The 15293-nt window shown below is 42.1% G+C and overlaps 5 protein-coding genes across 6 annotated transcripts in view; 3 read left to right on the plus strand and 2 right to left on the minus strand.

Moving 5' to 3' along the window:
• Positions 1 to 15293, plus strand: part of Ns4 (Nucleostemin 4) — a 515404-nt gene that overhangs the window by 470610 nt on the left and 29501 nt on the right. The gene's annotated exons all lie outside the window — the stretch shown is intronic.
• LOC135702976 (oocyte zinc finger protein XlCOF6-like) lies at positions 1289 to 3835 on the plus strand. 2 transcript variants are annotated; one of them, XM_065224055.1, is made up of 4 exons: positions 1289 to 1417; positions 1479 to 1697; positions 1932 to 2589; positions 2653 to 3835. In XM_065224055.1, the coding sequence occupies exons 2-4, from the start codon at positions 1557 to 1559 to the stop codon at positions 3783 to 3785; spliced, it is 1932 nt and encodes a 643-aa protein (XP_065080127.1). In that variant the 5' UTR covers positions 1289 to 1417; positions 1479 to 1556; the 3' UTR covers positions 3786 to 3835. The 2 variants fall into 2 exon arrangements, with proteins under 2 accessions (XP_065080127.1, XP_065080126.1); XM_065224054.1 differs by having other exon boundaries at positions 1932 to 3835.
• On the minus strand, positions 9935 to 12205 carry LOC135702977 (zinc finger protein 34-like). The gene is made up of 2 exons (XM_065224056.1): positions 11974 to 12205; positions 9935 to 11915 (listed from the first exon to the last, which is right to left on the minus strand). The coding sequence occupies exons 1-2, from the start codon at positions 12091 to 12093 to the stop codon at positions 10107 to 10109; spliced, it is 1929 nt and encodes a 642-aa protein (XP_065080128.1). The 5' UTR covers positions 12094 to 12205; the 3' UTR covers positions 9935 to 10106.
• Positions 12930 to 13553, plus strand: Sdhaf3 (Succinate dehydrogenase assembly factor 3). The gene is made up of 3 exons (XM_065224103.1): positions 12930 to 13072; positions 13157 to 13266; positions 13337 to 13553. The coding sequence occupies exons 1-3, from the start codon at positions 13006 to 13008 to the stop codon at positions 13508 to 13510; spliced, it is 351 nt and encodes a 116-aa protein (XP_065080175.1). The 5' UTR covers positions 12930 to 13005; the 3' UTR covers positions 13511 to 13553.
• On the minus strand, positions 13798 to 14483 carry Dhfr (dihydrofolate reductase). Its single transcript, XM_065224100.1, has 2 exons — positions 14356 to 14483; positions 13798 to 14293 (listed from the first exon to the last, which is right to left on the minus strand). The coding sequence occupies exons 1-2, from the start codon at positions 14433 to 14435 to the stop codon at positions 13813 to 13815; spliced, it is 561 nt and encodes a 186-aa protein (XP_065080172.1). The 5' UTR covers positions 14436 to 14483; the 3' UTR covers positions 13798 to 13812.

The following is a 15293-nucleotide window of genomic DNA, read 5'->3' on the forward strand; positions in this document are numbered from 1 at the left end:
ATAACGTTGAAAATTCAGAAGAAACGGTAAAATCACAATTTTACTTTGAATTTCATGCTACAACATAGAAAAAAAACCACATAGGACGTTTTGACAAGTCGAGTTGTACATCGGACATGTTACATTGGACGATTTTTCTCAATGACATAATCAATGAGTGTTACATTGGACGTTTTGTCAACATGATACTAGATTCCCTTTCACAGATTTCAGAGTATAGTACCTAACTTTAGATTGACCCCACCTTTGAAAAATGAGCACCAGTAACAATCATTTCAAACTGTACATTGGACAATTTTTGATCAATGATTATCTTAAATAAATGAAAGTTTTTGTATCACATACAATGATAGAAGAGCAATAGTTTGTATCGCTTAACTTGATTTGTTTACATTTGTTACATTGGTCTATTTGAAAAGTGACGCGAGCATTCTTGTATGAAACTGGTTCCAAACGTAAACAAACGCTGTAGGTTTCTTATGGCTTGTTTACTTTTGGAACCAGTTATGCGAGGTAGGCGACGATTGTTCGTATTTGACAGCCACCTCCCCCCCCCTCCCTTGCTCGCACCGTGTCATTGGGACGCTATTAATGGATATTTTTCGTCGCTTTTGAAAATTTAGTCCATTGCTGAATTTATCACCGACATTACATAGGGATTTCCCCTATCACATAAAAATTCAGACGCAGACCAACATATCTGAAATTAATTTCCTTTTCTTCCCTCAATGCAGACTTCAGCATTTGTCCAGTAATAAAATACGTAAGAAGAGTCGGATCTCACTATATGTGGATAAATTCAGTTTTTTTTTCAAGATTTGATCCTTCCTCGAATGTGTTCAAACGACCATATGTCTCCATCATACTGACCACTGCGAGGTAACATGTTGGTTAGCTGTAAGCTAAATATGGATCTATTTAAACTTTTTCGAACCATAATTGCATAAACAGCTCTAGTGATAATTCAGACAAAAATGTAATGCATTTCATCAACGAACGATATTTCAAAAATAATCGCAAAAGTACTCAAATGATCCATTCCATGCATGTCTATCGCAAAGGAACATATTCAAATTCGTCGTGTATAACGCCAGGCAGTGAGTGACGTTGGTCACTCAACATGATGTTGTGTGTTATCAAAAAATGTCTACATCCCGCCTGATAGGTCACACGACGACGACGAGTCAAGTAATGACTCTCCACACAGAGATAGATCGACAGAGTGTTATTTACCAGCCGAAAACCAAAACAATTAGTATTAGAAGAAAGACGACCACTCTGCGGGGCTATTCAAATTCAATGCCAAGCCAAGTGTTGCCTATTCACTGTGCATTTCTATCGAGTATTGTACTAGGAAAGCTATGGTGGTGATGTTTTACGTCGAATATTCCGATATTGGCGGAAAAATAGTGTTATGGTAAGTCCCAATGTTTGTGGAAATTGGTTTTGTTCAATTAATTAGCGTGTTTGATTTGTAGATGGTACATATTTGAAATTTAAATTGAACTGAATTCTCATCAGTGGAAGTAATAGAGTAACGGAGGGAGAAAGAGAGAATGGACATCCTCATCGAGCCCGATTGCTTCAAGGCCTGTCGCATTTGTATGGAGAACTGCGAGGATGACTTTGTGTGCGTGTACGACGAGTTCGAGGATAACATCCTGATGGACGTGATCACCGAGTGTGCCCGCGTTGAGGTAGGTTTTCATTTTTGGTAGCCATCGTGTCATTTCCATTAGACAATGCTATGTTGTCTGCAAAGATGGTGAACTGAATGACTAATCCATTTTCTTATCGCAATGTTGTTTTTTTTTGTCTTTCCGTTCGCCTAAAACCGGTACTACATTTGACGACATGCTGTACTTTCCACCTTCTCTTGGCAACAAAAACAACAACAACAACGACGACGACGACGACGATTACTACGACAGATAAGAAAAGACGATGCACTGCCCCGGAACGCCTGTCGGAATTGTGCTGAGTATATGATAATTGCCTACCACATCATCCAGAAGTGTCGTGACTCGGATCACACGTTGAGGTCGATCTTCAAGCATGAGATCGAACTACGGAGCCGAAAGGACGAGGAGAAGATCTTCAGTGCGACCGATCTGCACGAGGAGGACCTCAATCCGGAAGAGTACGAATTTCTTCTCTCGGAGGCGTACGACAACATGATACTGGACAATGTGGAAGATCTGATTGCCGAGCAGGCTGATGACCTGCCGAGTGACTTTCCAGATTTGGGTCAGGTAGATGAAAACACTCCCCCATTGGAGAGTAACGTAAAGCTAGAACAAACACAAGTGGCAAATGCTTCAGATAGACAACTGCAAGTACAAGTGGAGCAACCACCTGTTGAGGCCCCCGAAAGGAAGAGATGCTGTGGTTGTAAGAAAGAGTTTGATAATGAGGCCGAGCTTAAAACCCACGGCAATTCGGTTCACTTTAATGAGCGTGGCAATTTTATTGATCCTACTAGGCCATTCCAGTGCCAGATCTGCTTCAAATCGTTCGTCACCTTGCAGCATATGAAGGAGCATCAGCGAATTTCGGTTCGCCGATTCTTCTGTCGGCAGTGCGGAAAAGGTAAGGCTTCAAACGACTTCACATCACAGGATGAATTCAACACAGGCCATTTCTCCCGGACAGGTTTCATGACCCAGGTAAATCTAGAGAACCACCACAAATGTCACTACACATCGGCCGAAACAAAGAAATGCTGTGGTTGCCGAAGGGAATTTCAAACGGAAGAAGCACTCGCAGTTCACTCCCTTCAGGCGCATAAACCCGAGCAACTGTTTGATCCGAGACGACCATTTGAGTGTGCGATTTGCTACCGGCGTTATCCCACGCGAAAATCCCTGGTCAGTCACAAGCGACTGAACCAGCAGCATCAATGTGTGCATTGCGGAGAAATCTTCGCCAAAAGACTCTTCCTCACGATTCACGAGCGCACCTTTCATGCGGATGTGCCCAAGGAGGAAGACCCCAAGCGGCGATGCTGTGGATGTTACCTGGAGTTCCCGAACATGGAACAACTGCAGCAGCACGCCTCTACCACACACAAGCTCCAGCGCAATCAGATAGCCGATGAAACGAAACCTTTCGAATGCGACATCTGCTGCAAACGGTTCATCTCCAAGTACAGCTTGCACCACCATCAGAAAAAGGCCAACCAAGGGCGGCGATACGTGTGCGAAGTCTGCGGTCGGTCGTTCAACCGGGCCTTCGACAAGGCCAACCATGCCACCACACACTCGACTGAGATGCCCTTCGCGTGCGACATCTGTGGCCGCCGCTTCAAGAACCGACTTTACCTCAAGAATCACCTGAAACTGCACGCTAGCGGCGAAACGAAGGAATTCGTCTGCCCCGAATGTGGCAAGTGCTTCCGTACCAAGGATCTCCTGAAAACTCATTCCATCACGCACAGCGAAGAACGACGCTTCGTGTGCAGTCTCTGTTCGGCCACGTTCAAGCGGATGCAGTGCCTTAGAATCCACCTGAAGATACACAACAAGGAGAAACCGTACGGGTGTACTCTGTGCGACCGCCGGTACACTCAATCGTCGGACTTGAAGCGGCACATGTTGACCCACAGCACCGGGGACGAAGCGCGGCCGTACCAGTGCGAGTACTGCCTGAAGCGCTATCCCCGGAAGGATTATCTGAAGATTCACGTCCGCAAGCAGCACCTCGAGAAGGCCGATCTGACGCTGATCGAGGAGATGGCATTTGAACTGGGGGACAACGGGGACGATAGTGATTTTTTACTGATTTGAAATGTTAAAGTTAGGGTAATTGAAGAATAATGTGGCAATAAAATGCGGAATTTTTCACACGGTTAGGCGGGGGTGGTTGATCGGAAGGAATCCCAATGGAAGGTACAAGGGGGCTGCCGAAGTAAAGTCTTGTCCGAAGTTTCGTAGAAAGCCTGGCTCGAAGCAAGTCTGTTCCGAAGATGTAATTGTCCAGAGTAAGTCAGGTCCGAAGAAATTTTGGTCCCAAGAAAGTCTGGTTCGAAGAAAGCATTGATATAGATTATTAACTAATGTATACTGCTAACCAAGTCGATCGGTCGGCAAAGGTATATTTAGACATTTCCATAGAGCAAATGTCAGGGTTGTTACGAGAACTTGCTAATTTGCCTGGCTTTTAGCTTTTATCAACAAATCCCGTCTTCAGATCAATGTTCATGCTATTTACGATCCAATCCTTTGTTCGGCTTGATATCTCATCCACACTGTAAATTTGGAAGATGGGTCTTTATTTGACTTTCCAGCATTTCCTGAACTTCCACGTTATCAGTCCCATATGGCATTGATAAAATGGCATACCAGGTATTCCCTAACCCCGGAACTGATACCAAGAATCAGAATGCCATAAAAATCGCCTCGAATAGTCTGCATTTTCCAAATCGCATTCGTGCTTTCATGATTTGACTTGCTGCATTATTATTTTACTTCAAATTTGACTATGGCCTAAAGGAACAGATTTCGAGACCCCAGGAACCGATGCCAATATGGCCATATGTCCTTTGGTTTGTTTTTTTCCGTCGATCTTGTTTTCCGTGCTGAGCACCAATGCTACCGACGTGCCAGGAAGGCAGCTCCCACACCTGGACCCTACCTATCGACCCATCAACTCATGAACCGGGGACCAACGGCTTTACTTCCCATCCGAAGGAAGGCGTGTTCAGAGATATGTTATGCCTCAGAACATCCCGGCGGCGCCGACTGGGATTCAACCCAGGCCTGCTGGGGTGAGAGGTAATCACGCTTACCACTACACCACCGGCGCCGTTAATATGGCCATATGTCATCGTATACGCCATACACTGATTTCAATGATCCTAATTTGTCAGTTTGACATGATTATTTTGCCTTGAATATTACGATGGCCTATAGAACCAGATTCTGGGACCCCTGGAACCGATGCCAATGCGGTCATATGTCACCGACACACCCAGGACGCACTATGGACTACATTTTGGAAGCTCCTGGTTCCTATAGTCCAGTACAGCTGATTCCTGCCAGCGCTCATTATAGGGTTAATTACCCCCTTTCCGGCCTATTAAGCACAACTCGCACTTAGCATTTCTTAATCTAGCGCAGTTTAGCACCAAACGGAATGTTATTATCTCTGATGGCTTCCAAATTTATTTACCTTTCCGTACGCACCGTAAGATTTGATAAAAATAAATCAATCGTTGAGATATTGTCAAAAGTCTAACACTGCTTCTTGACGCCAAACTCGGCCTAACGCATTGAAACGCCAATGAATTCACTTCGGCCTATCGGATGAAGATAAAAATTGATTCGGTCGGAGCGCTTCTTTTGTTTTTGGGATTAATGGGTGCAAACCTTCATACCACACGTTCTCATTGACTTCGTTCGGTAGCTTATTAACTAAAGTATCGTACCAAACGCATAATTGACTTGTTAACTCTGAAATCATGGATTTATTTGAAGTTTTCTGCTCGATAGGCCCAAAATGGGCGAATAGGCCGAAGTAGTTCTCTACCCTAGTCGTCCCGGACCTGTGGCTAGATGTTTATCAGGGGTAAGTCACTCAACACATTGTGCCGTAATTAGATTCGGCATAGCTTGGGCATATCCATCGGTAAACCTTCTTCTTCTTCTTCTTATTCTTCTTCTTCTTCTTCATTCCTTTATTTAACGTCGGTCTCTGTTCCGCAATCTAGTGCCAATCACCGACGGACATCGATTGCCATCCATTGACGACAATCGAATGTGCATGCAGGAAGGCAGCTTCCACAGCTGCGTACACATTTAGATTTTTTGCCGAGATTGGCATCACCGAGCAGGCTCGGCATTTATTTTTACTCAGATCTCAGCAAAATTTATGTTTGTTAGCCGAGATCTCGGCAAAATTCCCGTTTGTTAACTGAATCTCGGCAAATTTTTCACTGAGTTCCAGCAAAATAAATTGCAGAGCTGCTCGGTGGTGCCCATCTCGGCAAAAAAATCTAAGTGTACACTCAAAGATAAATTAAATCAAAAAAGCTTAAAAAGTATGCAGATTCCCGCTTCACCTTATTGAGTCCGAGCCATGATTACTTCGGCAGTAGTCATGCATGATTAAATTCGAAATAATCTTTCCAGTATTAAATTTTATTCTTTTTCAATACTGATATATAATCAAAAAGATTAAAATTCAATCAAAAATTATTAAAATAGAATCAAAAATGAATAAAATTTATTCAAAAAAAGATAATCTACAATCTAATCAACCATGATTAAACTGGGATTAATATGAGATGCTTAATTTTTAGAAAGAGAGGATTAATTTCTAATCATTCGATATGATTGAACTGAGTTTAATTTCAAATTGATTAAATTTCAAGCAAAATGGGATTAGTTGAATTTATAAGTGTATAGGATATCGCACCCATTCTACACACATGGGCCTGGACCCAGGCGAGTAAGAGAGGTGCCACAGTCGGAAGAAGTATTAGTTTGTTTACTAAAATGAATCGCCCATTTTGTTATGGCAAGTTTTGCTATAAAAAATGCTCCTCATGTTTATTAGCGAAATTCACATCAAAGATTGATTAATTGCGTAGGAAATCAGTTTGGCACGGCATTTGTGACCAGCATACACCTTCCGGTCGTATGAAACAGGTCAAAAACTGTCCAAATCCACAGATAAAATTTTTTGTTTTGAATTTCTGTATAGCAAAATAGTGAACTTTTCGTGAACATTAACGGCAAAGAACTCACCAACACTGGGAGACCGTGAGTTCCTGCCCACCTGTCATCTCCCATCTCGGGCCTGGACCAACGGCTTTACTTCCCTTCCGAAGGAAGACGTGACCAGAGATTGTTATGCCTCAGAAAAATCCCACCGACATCATCTGGGATTGAACCCAGATCCATTGGGGTGAGAAAGCAGTCACGCTTACCACTACACCACCGGCGCCGGCTACCGGCAAACCTTCGGCACAATCTCGTACACTGAGGCAAATAGACTTAAGAATTTTATAAGGCTCGACTTATGAACGACACATATGAATTTCATAAGCCCGACACGACTTATGAAAATTTTTCATCTTATACATGAGGTAGCTCTTCTAGGCCATTAGTCATTCCATTTACCCCAGCATTGACAGAAACAGGACTCGTAATCTCAACGTCCATGATTCGGTTCCAGTCTGCTCAGTTTTATTATTGTTTTGTCGACATTATTGTTATTTTACAAACAATCGCAGCTTGCTCTATGACAGGCACAATCGGCACACCTGCGGCACACTGATAAAAAAAAGATGACCCGAAATTGGTGTGCGGAGTGACCTACCCCTTGATCAGGGGTCTTTCAGCTTGCTTCAACAGGCAAGTACAAATGTGATCAAGACAATTATTCGCCAGATATGCCTTCAAGTTACAGCACGTCTTGCATTTCCAATGTTGCTTATTCCTGCGTAGACAATTGCCCATACAAAATTTTTAAAATTTGTATGGGCCGTGGATAATTGTCAGACCCTCCCTAAAACTGTCTACGTACTTTATAAACAGCCCCTAGCGACAACGAGCATTTTGAAAAAAATCTCTTTTACACGGATATTCCTTGGGTTCTGTCCAATGGTGAGACATTTTCATGATTTTTTTTATTTCTAATGTGAACCTAGCACTTTTCGCAAATAATAACCGAATCGTATATATGTGACTTTATTGATCATGCACGATTTATTGCTATGTATACAGGAAATTATAGGTTTTCCAAATCGTCCAGGACATCAGTTGATTTGTTCTACTAGATCAACCAAGACTCCAATAAAGTCTGTAGCATCGAAAAATGTCCAATCAGATTCAAAGTGTCTATGTGGATCATGCATGATTTATTTTCGAGTAATCCAGATGTTCAAGGTTCTTCGAATCGCCCTGGAGTTCAGATAATTTGATCTACTAGATCAACCGAGATTGGGACAATGTCTTTACTATCGAAATATTTCACAGATGCACAGTGTCTATGTCGATCATGCATGAACTATTGTCATGTATACCAGATGTTTTAAGTTCTCCAAATCGTTCTGAAGTACAGATGATTTATTCTACTAGATCAACCATGACTGGGATAAAGTCTGTAGTAACGAAATATGTCCAAACAGATTCACAGTGTCTTTATGGATAATGTTTAATTATTTCCACGTATACCAGATGATCTAGGTTCTCCAAATCGTCCTGCAGTTCAGATGATTTGTTAACTAGATCAACAAATACTAGGATAATATCTGTAGTATCCAATTATCGATTTGGAAATCCTAGAACATTTGGCATACACGGAAATAGGTTGGCATGATCCACATAGACACTGCAAATTTGTTTGAGCATATTTCGATACTACAGATATTGAATTAGTCTTGGGTGATCTAGTAGAAAAATAATCTAATCTCCAGAATGATTTCAGAACTTATAACATCTTGTATACGTAGCAATAGGTCGGGTACAATCCACATAGACACTTTGAATCTGTTTGGACATTGATATAGTAGAACAAATCAACTTTTGTGAACATTGTACAAAACTATTTTAAGGTTGCACAGACACAGAGGTGAGTACATAATAAGACCACACCAAACGCAGCAACTGCCTTTGTCGGAGCATGATCCAAAAACATATGTCTATTGTGTTGAAAGGTTTGCCGGAGGCTCTTCAACCACTAGGAAATCCACATAGACCCTTTGAATCTGTTTGGACATGTTTCGATACTACAGACATTATTGGAGTCTTATAGTAGAACAAATCAACTGAACTCCAGGACGATTTGGAGAACCTTGAATATCCGGTATACATGGCAATTGCTCGCATATATACGATTCGTTTATGATGCTATCACAGAACAGAAGGGGAAGTGCAAACAAATCGGTGAATCAAAAAGTGCTCGTTTTTCTGCTCAACGAGCGATGTGTTGTGGTAGCGTTCCACACGGGCTTTCTATGTGCACTCACACTATCATAGCATGCTGCCTATCTTAACTGCAGGCCAAAGATGCCTTCTACCGCTAGGTGCGCTAGTGTTCGCAAATAACAAGTGGAGCACTTTCTGATTCGATGTTCCACTCCTGTGATGCTATGCTATGTTCATATTGGAAAAAAGGAAAATGTCTCACATTGGACAGACCTCAGGGAATTTCCGTATAAATCCGATGTGACTTATGGAATTGAGATCATTTCTCGATTATTTGTAGGGTGTTTGGTTTGAACCGGTAAAAAATTGAGAGTCAAATGAACAACAAAATTGATGACAGCAAAATAATCCGGGACGAAAACATTACAATGAATTGCACAATTTTTGTGACAGCACATCAGTCCCTTCGCGATTTTCGCGACATCATTTAATGTTTCCGCGATTTTCGCGACTGAAAATTCAAATCCGCGACAAATCCGCGAAATTCGCGCCTGTTGTAACAGCCCTGAAAATGCACTTAATTTTAGGCAACGATAATTCGTGTTCAACATGGTAAACAGCGCCTATGGCACAACAAAGATTAAAACAAATCCTTCCCGCCACTCGCGACAAACTTTCCTAACAACTTATCACGCATGAACAGCTTGCTTGCGAATATTTGCAGCAGCTGTCAAATTTTGACGTAAAATCGAACCAGAGAACCAGGATTTTTCCGCTTCACACAAAGTATATGGGAATGACATTCGTGTCATAGATCCGGCGTGATTTGAGATTTGGGGGTAAATGCTTTTGTAAACAAACACATCAATCGCCGATTTCTCGTCAATAAAAGCTCAATCTCGTAAACAAACTATACCAAATGATAGAGGAGTTTTCGAAATTGAGATTTTATTCGCGAGAAATCGGTGATTGACGTGTTTGTTTACGAATGCAATTACGCCCAAATCTCAAATCACTCCGGAGATGTGGTAGTATGTCGGCAAAGTCGGGCTATCTACGAAGGTATGTCTGTCTGCGAAGTCTATCTAGCTACCAAGCCTATCAGTCCATCTATCTGATCAAGTGGAATCTCCATCCTCAAGGCTTTCTTTCCTAACAGCACGCAGCCAACACGAATGTCATTTCCGTCGTATCTATTTCCCAGATGACAAAAACATAGCTATAGGTACAAAATCCTTACGCTTCCTCCAGTACATCGCACAAGTCCCTCACACTGACTTCCTCCTCGCCAACGAACGCGTCCTCCGATTCCACGAAATAGATCAACTCGCTCTGGTTCGGTTCCTCTTCCAGGATATGCTCCACCGCCTCCACCTCTTCCACATCGCAGCCCACATCAATGTCGGCCACATTCCTCCGGTGCGTTTTCTTGTGCTTCTTCAGCGCGGACGTCGTCACGTGAGCCGAACCACAGATGTCACACTTGTAGGGTTTCGTATTCGTGTGGATCCGTTCGTGCACGATCAGGTTCGACGAATGCGTGAACATTTTATCACAGTACCGGCACTGGCGGCTCTTGATTCCCTGGTGCATGTTCATGTGTTCCTTGAACTTGTGCTGATAGCCGAAGTCTTTCAGGCAAATTTCGCACCGGTACTTGCGGATCTTCTTGTGTATGACGTTGATGTGGTTCTTCAGAATGGTAGCGGTGGCAAACTTACGGTGGCAATCCTGACAATCGTACATTTTATAGTGATTCCGGTAGTGCGACCACATCAGCGGGTACGAGGGGGCTATGTATTTACAGTTTGGTTCCTCACAAGGCCGGGGGTAGCTGGAAGAATCTCTCAGTTTTGCCGGCAGTATATCAGTCTTGGTGTTGTACAACGGATCGTCCGGGAAGTGCTCTTTCATGTGATTGCGCAGATCAACCGCATTGGTAAAATGTGTCTCGCAAACCGTGCAAGGATAGCCATTCTGCACTTTCTGTTGCTGCTGAAGGTGGCGCATTTTATGTTGCTTGAAGTTAGATTCATGGTTGAAGGTTCGCTGGCAGAAAGGGCAAATGAACGAAGATTCCTTCTTGTGGATACCCTCGTGACGCCGTAGAATAGTACCGGTTTGGAACGTTTTACTACAGGTGGCACATTTGTACCGCTGAGAATCCCGGTTCCTGTGAGCCCGAACGTGCTTTTGGAATTTCCGAATCTCAACGAATATCTGACCACAAATGTCGCAGTTGAATCCTTCCTTCTGCTCGGTGTGGAAGTTTCGCGTATGATCGTACAGCGGTGGGTAAGACCGGAACCTCAACGGGCAGTACTCGCACACGTATTTGAATCCATGCGATTCAAAGTGTTTATTCAGTAGCACCAAAGTTTTAATTTCTACGGGAGCTTTTTGCGTACTACAATCTACGCACTTGTGCGGCAACATGTCATTATGAAGTACCAAGTGAACAGCGAACAGGTCTTCACTCTCGCACACCGTGCCGCAAACGTAGCATTTGTTCGGAATGGTTTCCACTATCTGCAACTTCGGAACCGTATTTTTGGCCTTGCGGATAGACCGTTTCATACCACTACCAACCGCCGTCAGTTTCACCGGAATTGGTTCATCAAATCCTCGAAACTCCTCTTCCTCCTCGCTGTGATCAGACGGTTCCAACTTCTCCACCAAGAATTCACTTTCCTCCACCTCCTCAACCGCTTCAATTTTAATATCAATTAACTGCTCTTCCACGGTCCGATCATCGTCAAAACCGACGGCTTCGATCTCTACATTCTCCACCGGTCGCATCTCTTCCCCTGCAGCATCCGCGCCAATTTCCTCCAGCTTTTCGACATCTTCGAAAATGCCATCACTGTAATGTTGGGGCCCTTCGTTGTCGATCAGCTGTTTGGCGGCCAGAAGGCTGGATGTTTCACGCAGAGGTTCCAGTAGCGCTTGACTCTTCATCAGTTCCAGATAGAAGTTGTACAGATAGTCCACCTTTTTCAGACAGAACTCACAGACGTGCTTCGGGTATGCGGCATTCTTGTCGAACTATAGAAAATCAGACCGTTTTAACCGTTAAATTTGCAAGAAATTCCATACTTTTTACCTCAATCCGGAAGACGACATAGACCAGTTCCGTGAGCAGTTTGTCGCCGATGTTGGCCTTGAACAGCGGGATCGAACCCGTCGAACGGCGCAGGCAAAGCCGGCATAAGTTGGGCAACATTTTTTTGTCGTATTTATGTCCCTACGCACATAGCGTTGACTAACAAGTTTATTGAATAAAGAGAAAATTATTAGCAAAAAAGGATAAACACGCGAAAAACTGAGGCACTCGCACTTACGAACGGGCGGGTTTGTTTACAAACTTCACGAAAACTTCAAAAATCTCAAAAATGCTTCGAACAGGATTGGGCGATCTTGAGATGCATCAAACGCTGACAGATTAGCAGAGATGCCGGATGAATAACTTTCCTCGAAATTTTCCGAAAATTTAAAAAATACATTCAAAGTGTTTTTATTTACTTCATACGCGAAGTTTGCGATTTTCAGAGTTGTTTGGAAATGCTATCTAACATGAAGCTTTAGTGCGATAATTTATTAACTAGAGAATGGCCTTAGAAGAGGGTAGGTAGATAGTTCCGGCAGTATATGAAAAATTAATAATGCGACAGTGCAACCCTAATAAAATTGTTATGGTTATTTTGCTTAACGACGTGTTCATCATCCAAACCATTTTTGGAATAGTTCCATCATTTAGGTTATCGTTCGGGTATGATATATTAACGCACGCACGCATTAAGTCAAACGCACACTCTTTGCTTAACCCGTACGATGTACGCGGAGATTTGAAGTATGTTTTTATAATTATAATTAAGCTTCATGTTAGATAGCATTTCCAAGCAACCCTAAAAAAAAATATTTATTATGTGTGTATTGAAATTATGAATGCACATAATATTTGTTTTTTTTTTTTTTTGGAATGGATAAAGTTTTATTATCAGTTTTTTTATAAATATTGGCCACCCTGTATGCTTTATGTAACTACCGGCCGTAAAAGCCGCGGCCGTCCTTAGTGGTATGCTGACCTCCAGAATTTGTATAGAATCAATCAGAAAATAATTATTATTTAATAACTATGACGTGCATGAATCACGTCCAGCGAGTACGAACATTGTACAAAACTATTCTAAGATTGCACAGAGGTGAGTACATACTAAGACCACACCAAACGCAGCAATTGCCTTTGTCGGAGCATGATCCAAAAACATATGTCTATTGTGTTGTAGGTTTGCCGGAGGCTCTTCAACCACTAGGAAACCAATACGTGAGGGACGAATTCCGTAGGCACAAAACCTGTGCCACTCAAGAAGCCTTTCTGTTCATGAACGAGTGGACGGTAATATATTATTGATCCACATAAGTTTCAAAGGTAACACTTTATTTGGATTCCCATTACTTACTGTCAGGACTACGCCATTACATTGGCCAATCAACTAGGAGTGAAAGGAAAACCGAAACCAATAGACTATCTGGGAAGCAACTTGGATGTTAGTAAATTAGGAGATTTCCGCGATGAACAAGTAGCACAGCTCTACGAACTGCTATTGGCATCTAAAGCAGTTAGCGATGAAAACCGGTAAGGATTCAGTATTTAAGAAACTTTAAAATATATTAATATTTATGAAGTGATCGCACCTTTCTTAAATCGTGAAATCCTTGAATCCTGACCTGAGTGATATTTAGTTTCTAAGAAAGAAGAGGACAAATGTGCATCCGCGCTCTACGAGCTCTCTAACAAGTACAAGACTGCCTTTATTGTTGATCAGTCTAAAATTCGATTTCTGTCTACATTTTAGCTCATACCTAGTACAAGTTATATTAAAAAAATAGCATGGAATTTTTAAAACTGGAATGAGTATAGCAATCAAAGACCATAATTATATCACTTGGAAACTTTTTCGTAAATGCGGTACTGATACTGGATTCCGTTTTCCTCCTGAATCTCTTCCGGGACGTCTTCATCATTCTTCACCAGTTGAAACTCGTCGGTGATTTCGGGGAAGAATGCATCACACTCGAAGGTTTTCTTAATTTCCGTGAGGTAGATCCGGTGGCATCTTGGAGATTGCATTGCTTCTTTATAAACAGCATTACCACCCACAATCCATATATTTTCGATTTCATCAACGAGCGGAGACTCATCCAGTTTGCTCACAGCTTCCTGCATACCGGTGCATACCATTACATCGGCCGGGTATGTGTTAGCACCGGGATCGCGAGTTAGTACGATGTTAAGTCTCTCCGGAAGTGGACGTTTCGATTCCGGTACACCGAAGTAAGTCTTCCGTCCCATGATAATGGCATTGCGTTTCGTAGCGTCTTGCAATTTCTTTGTCATCCTGGAGAAATATTTCAACTCTTGCCTGCAAGAAACAGAACGTTATCAGTATATCATCTCACCGGTTATGACACTGTATGCACTTACTTCAACCTCCAAGGCAAATCTCCTTTAATGCCAATTCCTCCATTAGCACATACTGCAACTATCAAACTAAATTTCTTCATTATAAACTAAAAGTACAAAAGAAAAGCAAATTAAAAAAATATTGATGTGGGAAGACAAGGTGAACTCAAAATCCGCGGGAGGAAAAATCGTTGAACACAGAGTGTTTAAGGTGATTCCTTGAAGAGTCCACAAATGGCCGTCATCAAGGCTGATATGCTCCATCACTCTGGAGCATAAATCTCAAACACTGTTGCGACATCGCTCATGAGATTGGAACTCCCAGTTTGCTAAACTGCAGCAAATGTAAAGTTCCAGTTTCAGTGTTGTTTGTTTTCTGAGAACTGATATTACTGCTCCTGAAATTTCGAAGTGATAGCAGAATCAATCAAAAGTAAGGTTTCCACTTCCGACTTTTCAGCCGCTATCTGTCCAGGGATGCCAGAATTTTTGATTTATACGATCCAACTAGTATATACACAGACCAGCAGACATAACACTCGCAAGATGTTCATCGAAATCGCTTTTAATGGTCAATTTAAATGTTTCTTATTTGGTAGTACCGTAGTACGGTAGTACCGCCAGCTGTTTAGTGTATTACCCATCACAGTGTACACAACAGAAATTTACTTCGAAAATAAATTAAAATGTTCGAAAATTCCTCTGTTGTTGATCGACCGATTTTCGAGCTCGTTTTCGAGTGGGTGTTTGTCAAAATGAATTTATTGTTTGTTAGAAATAAAGCAGGTTTATTTGAAAATTTTCCATCTGTCAAATTTAAGTGAAAATTCACCAAATGCAGGTCACTTCGACTCTCGCTGTAACTCGCGCCAAAACAAATTAAATAAATATATTTTATACATTTCTTTGACAAAGCTGGTATGATTTTTATGAAATTTGAAGCAACGTACATATCCTTA

The sequence above is a fragment of the Ochlerotatus camptorhynchus genome, unplaced genomic scaffold (assembly GCF_037179485.1).
Source record: "Ochlerotatus camptorhynchus isolate MF236.1 unplaced genomic scaffold, CSIRO-AGI_Acam_v1.1 ptg000204l, whole genome shotgun sequence".
NCBI classification, from domain to species: domain Eukaryota; kingdom Metazoa; phylum Arthropoda; class Insecta; order Diptera; family Culicidae; genus Ochlerotatus; species Ochlerotatus camptorhynchus.

Bases quoted from the DNA above. Each gene is read 5' to 3' on its own strand.
- LOC135702976 (XM_065224054.1), top strand. From the start codon at position 1,557: ATGGACATCCTCATCGAGCCCGATTGCTTCAAGGCCTGTCGCATTTGT. The intron at 1,698-1,931 runs GTAGGTTTTCAT...TTACTACGACAG, and splicing joins CCGAGTGTGCCCGCGTTGAG to ATAAGAAAAGACGATGCACT.
- LOC135702977 (XM_065224056.1), bottom strand. From the start codon at position 12,093: ATGTTGCCCAACTTATGCCGGCTTTGCCTGCGCCGTTCGACGGGTTCG. The intron at 11,916-11,973 runs GTAAAAAGTATG...GATTTTCTATAG, and splicing joins ATGTCGTCTTCCGGATTGAG to TTCGACAAGAATGCCGCATA.
- Sdhaf3 (XM_065224103.1), top strand. From the start codon at position 13,006: ATGACGTGCATGAATCACGTCCAGCGAGTACGAACATTGTACAAAACT. The intron at 13,073-13,156 runs GTGAGTACATAC...ATTGTGTTGTAG, and splicing joins TATTCTAAGATTGCACAGAG to GTTTGCCGGAGGCTCTTCAA. The intron at 13,267-13,336 runs GTAATATATTAT...ACTTACTGTCAG, and splicing joins TGTTCATGAACGAGTGGACG to GACTACGCCATTACATTGGC.
- Dhfr (XM_065224100.1), bottom strand. From the start codon at position 14,435: ATGAAGAAATTTAGTTTGATAGTTGCAGTATGTGCTAATGGAGGAATT. The intron at 14,294-14,355 runs GTAAGTGCATAC...TGTTTCTTGCAG, and splicing joins GATTTGCCTTGGAGGTTGAA to GCAAGAGTTGAAATATTTCT.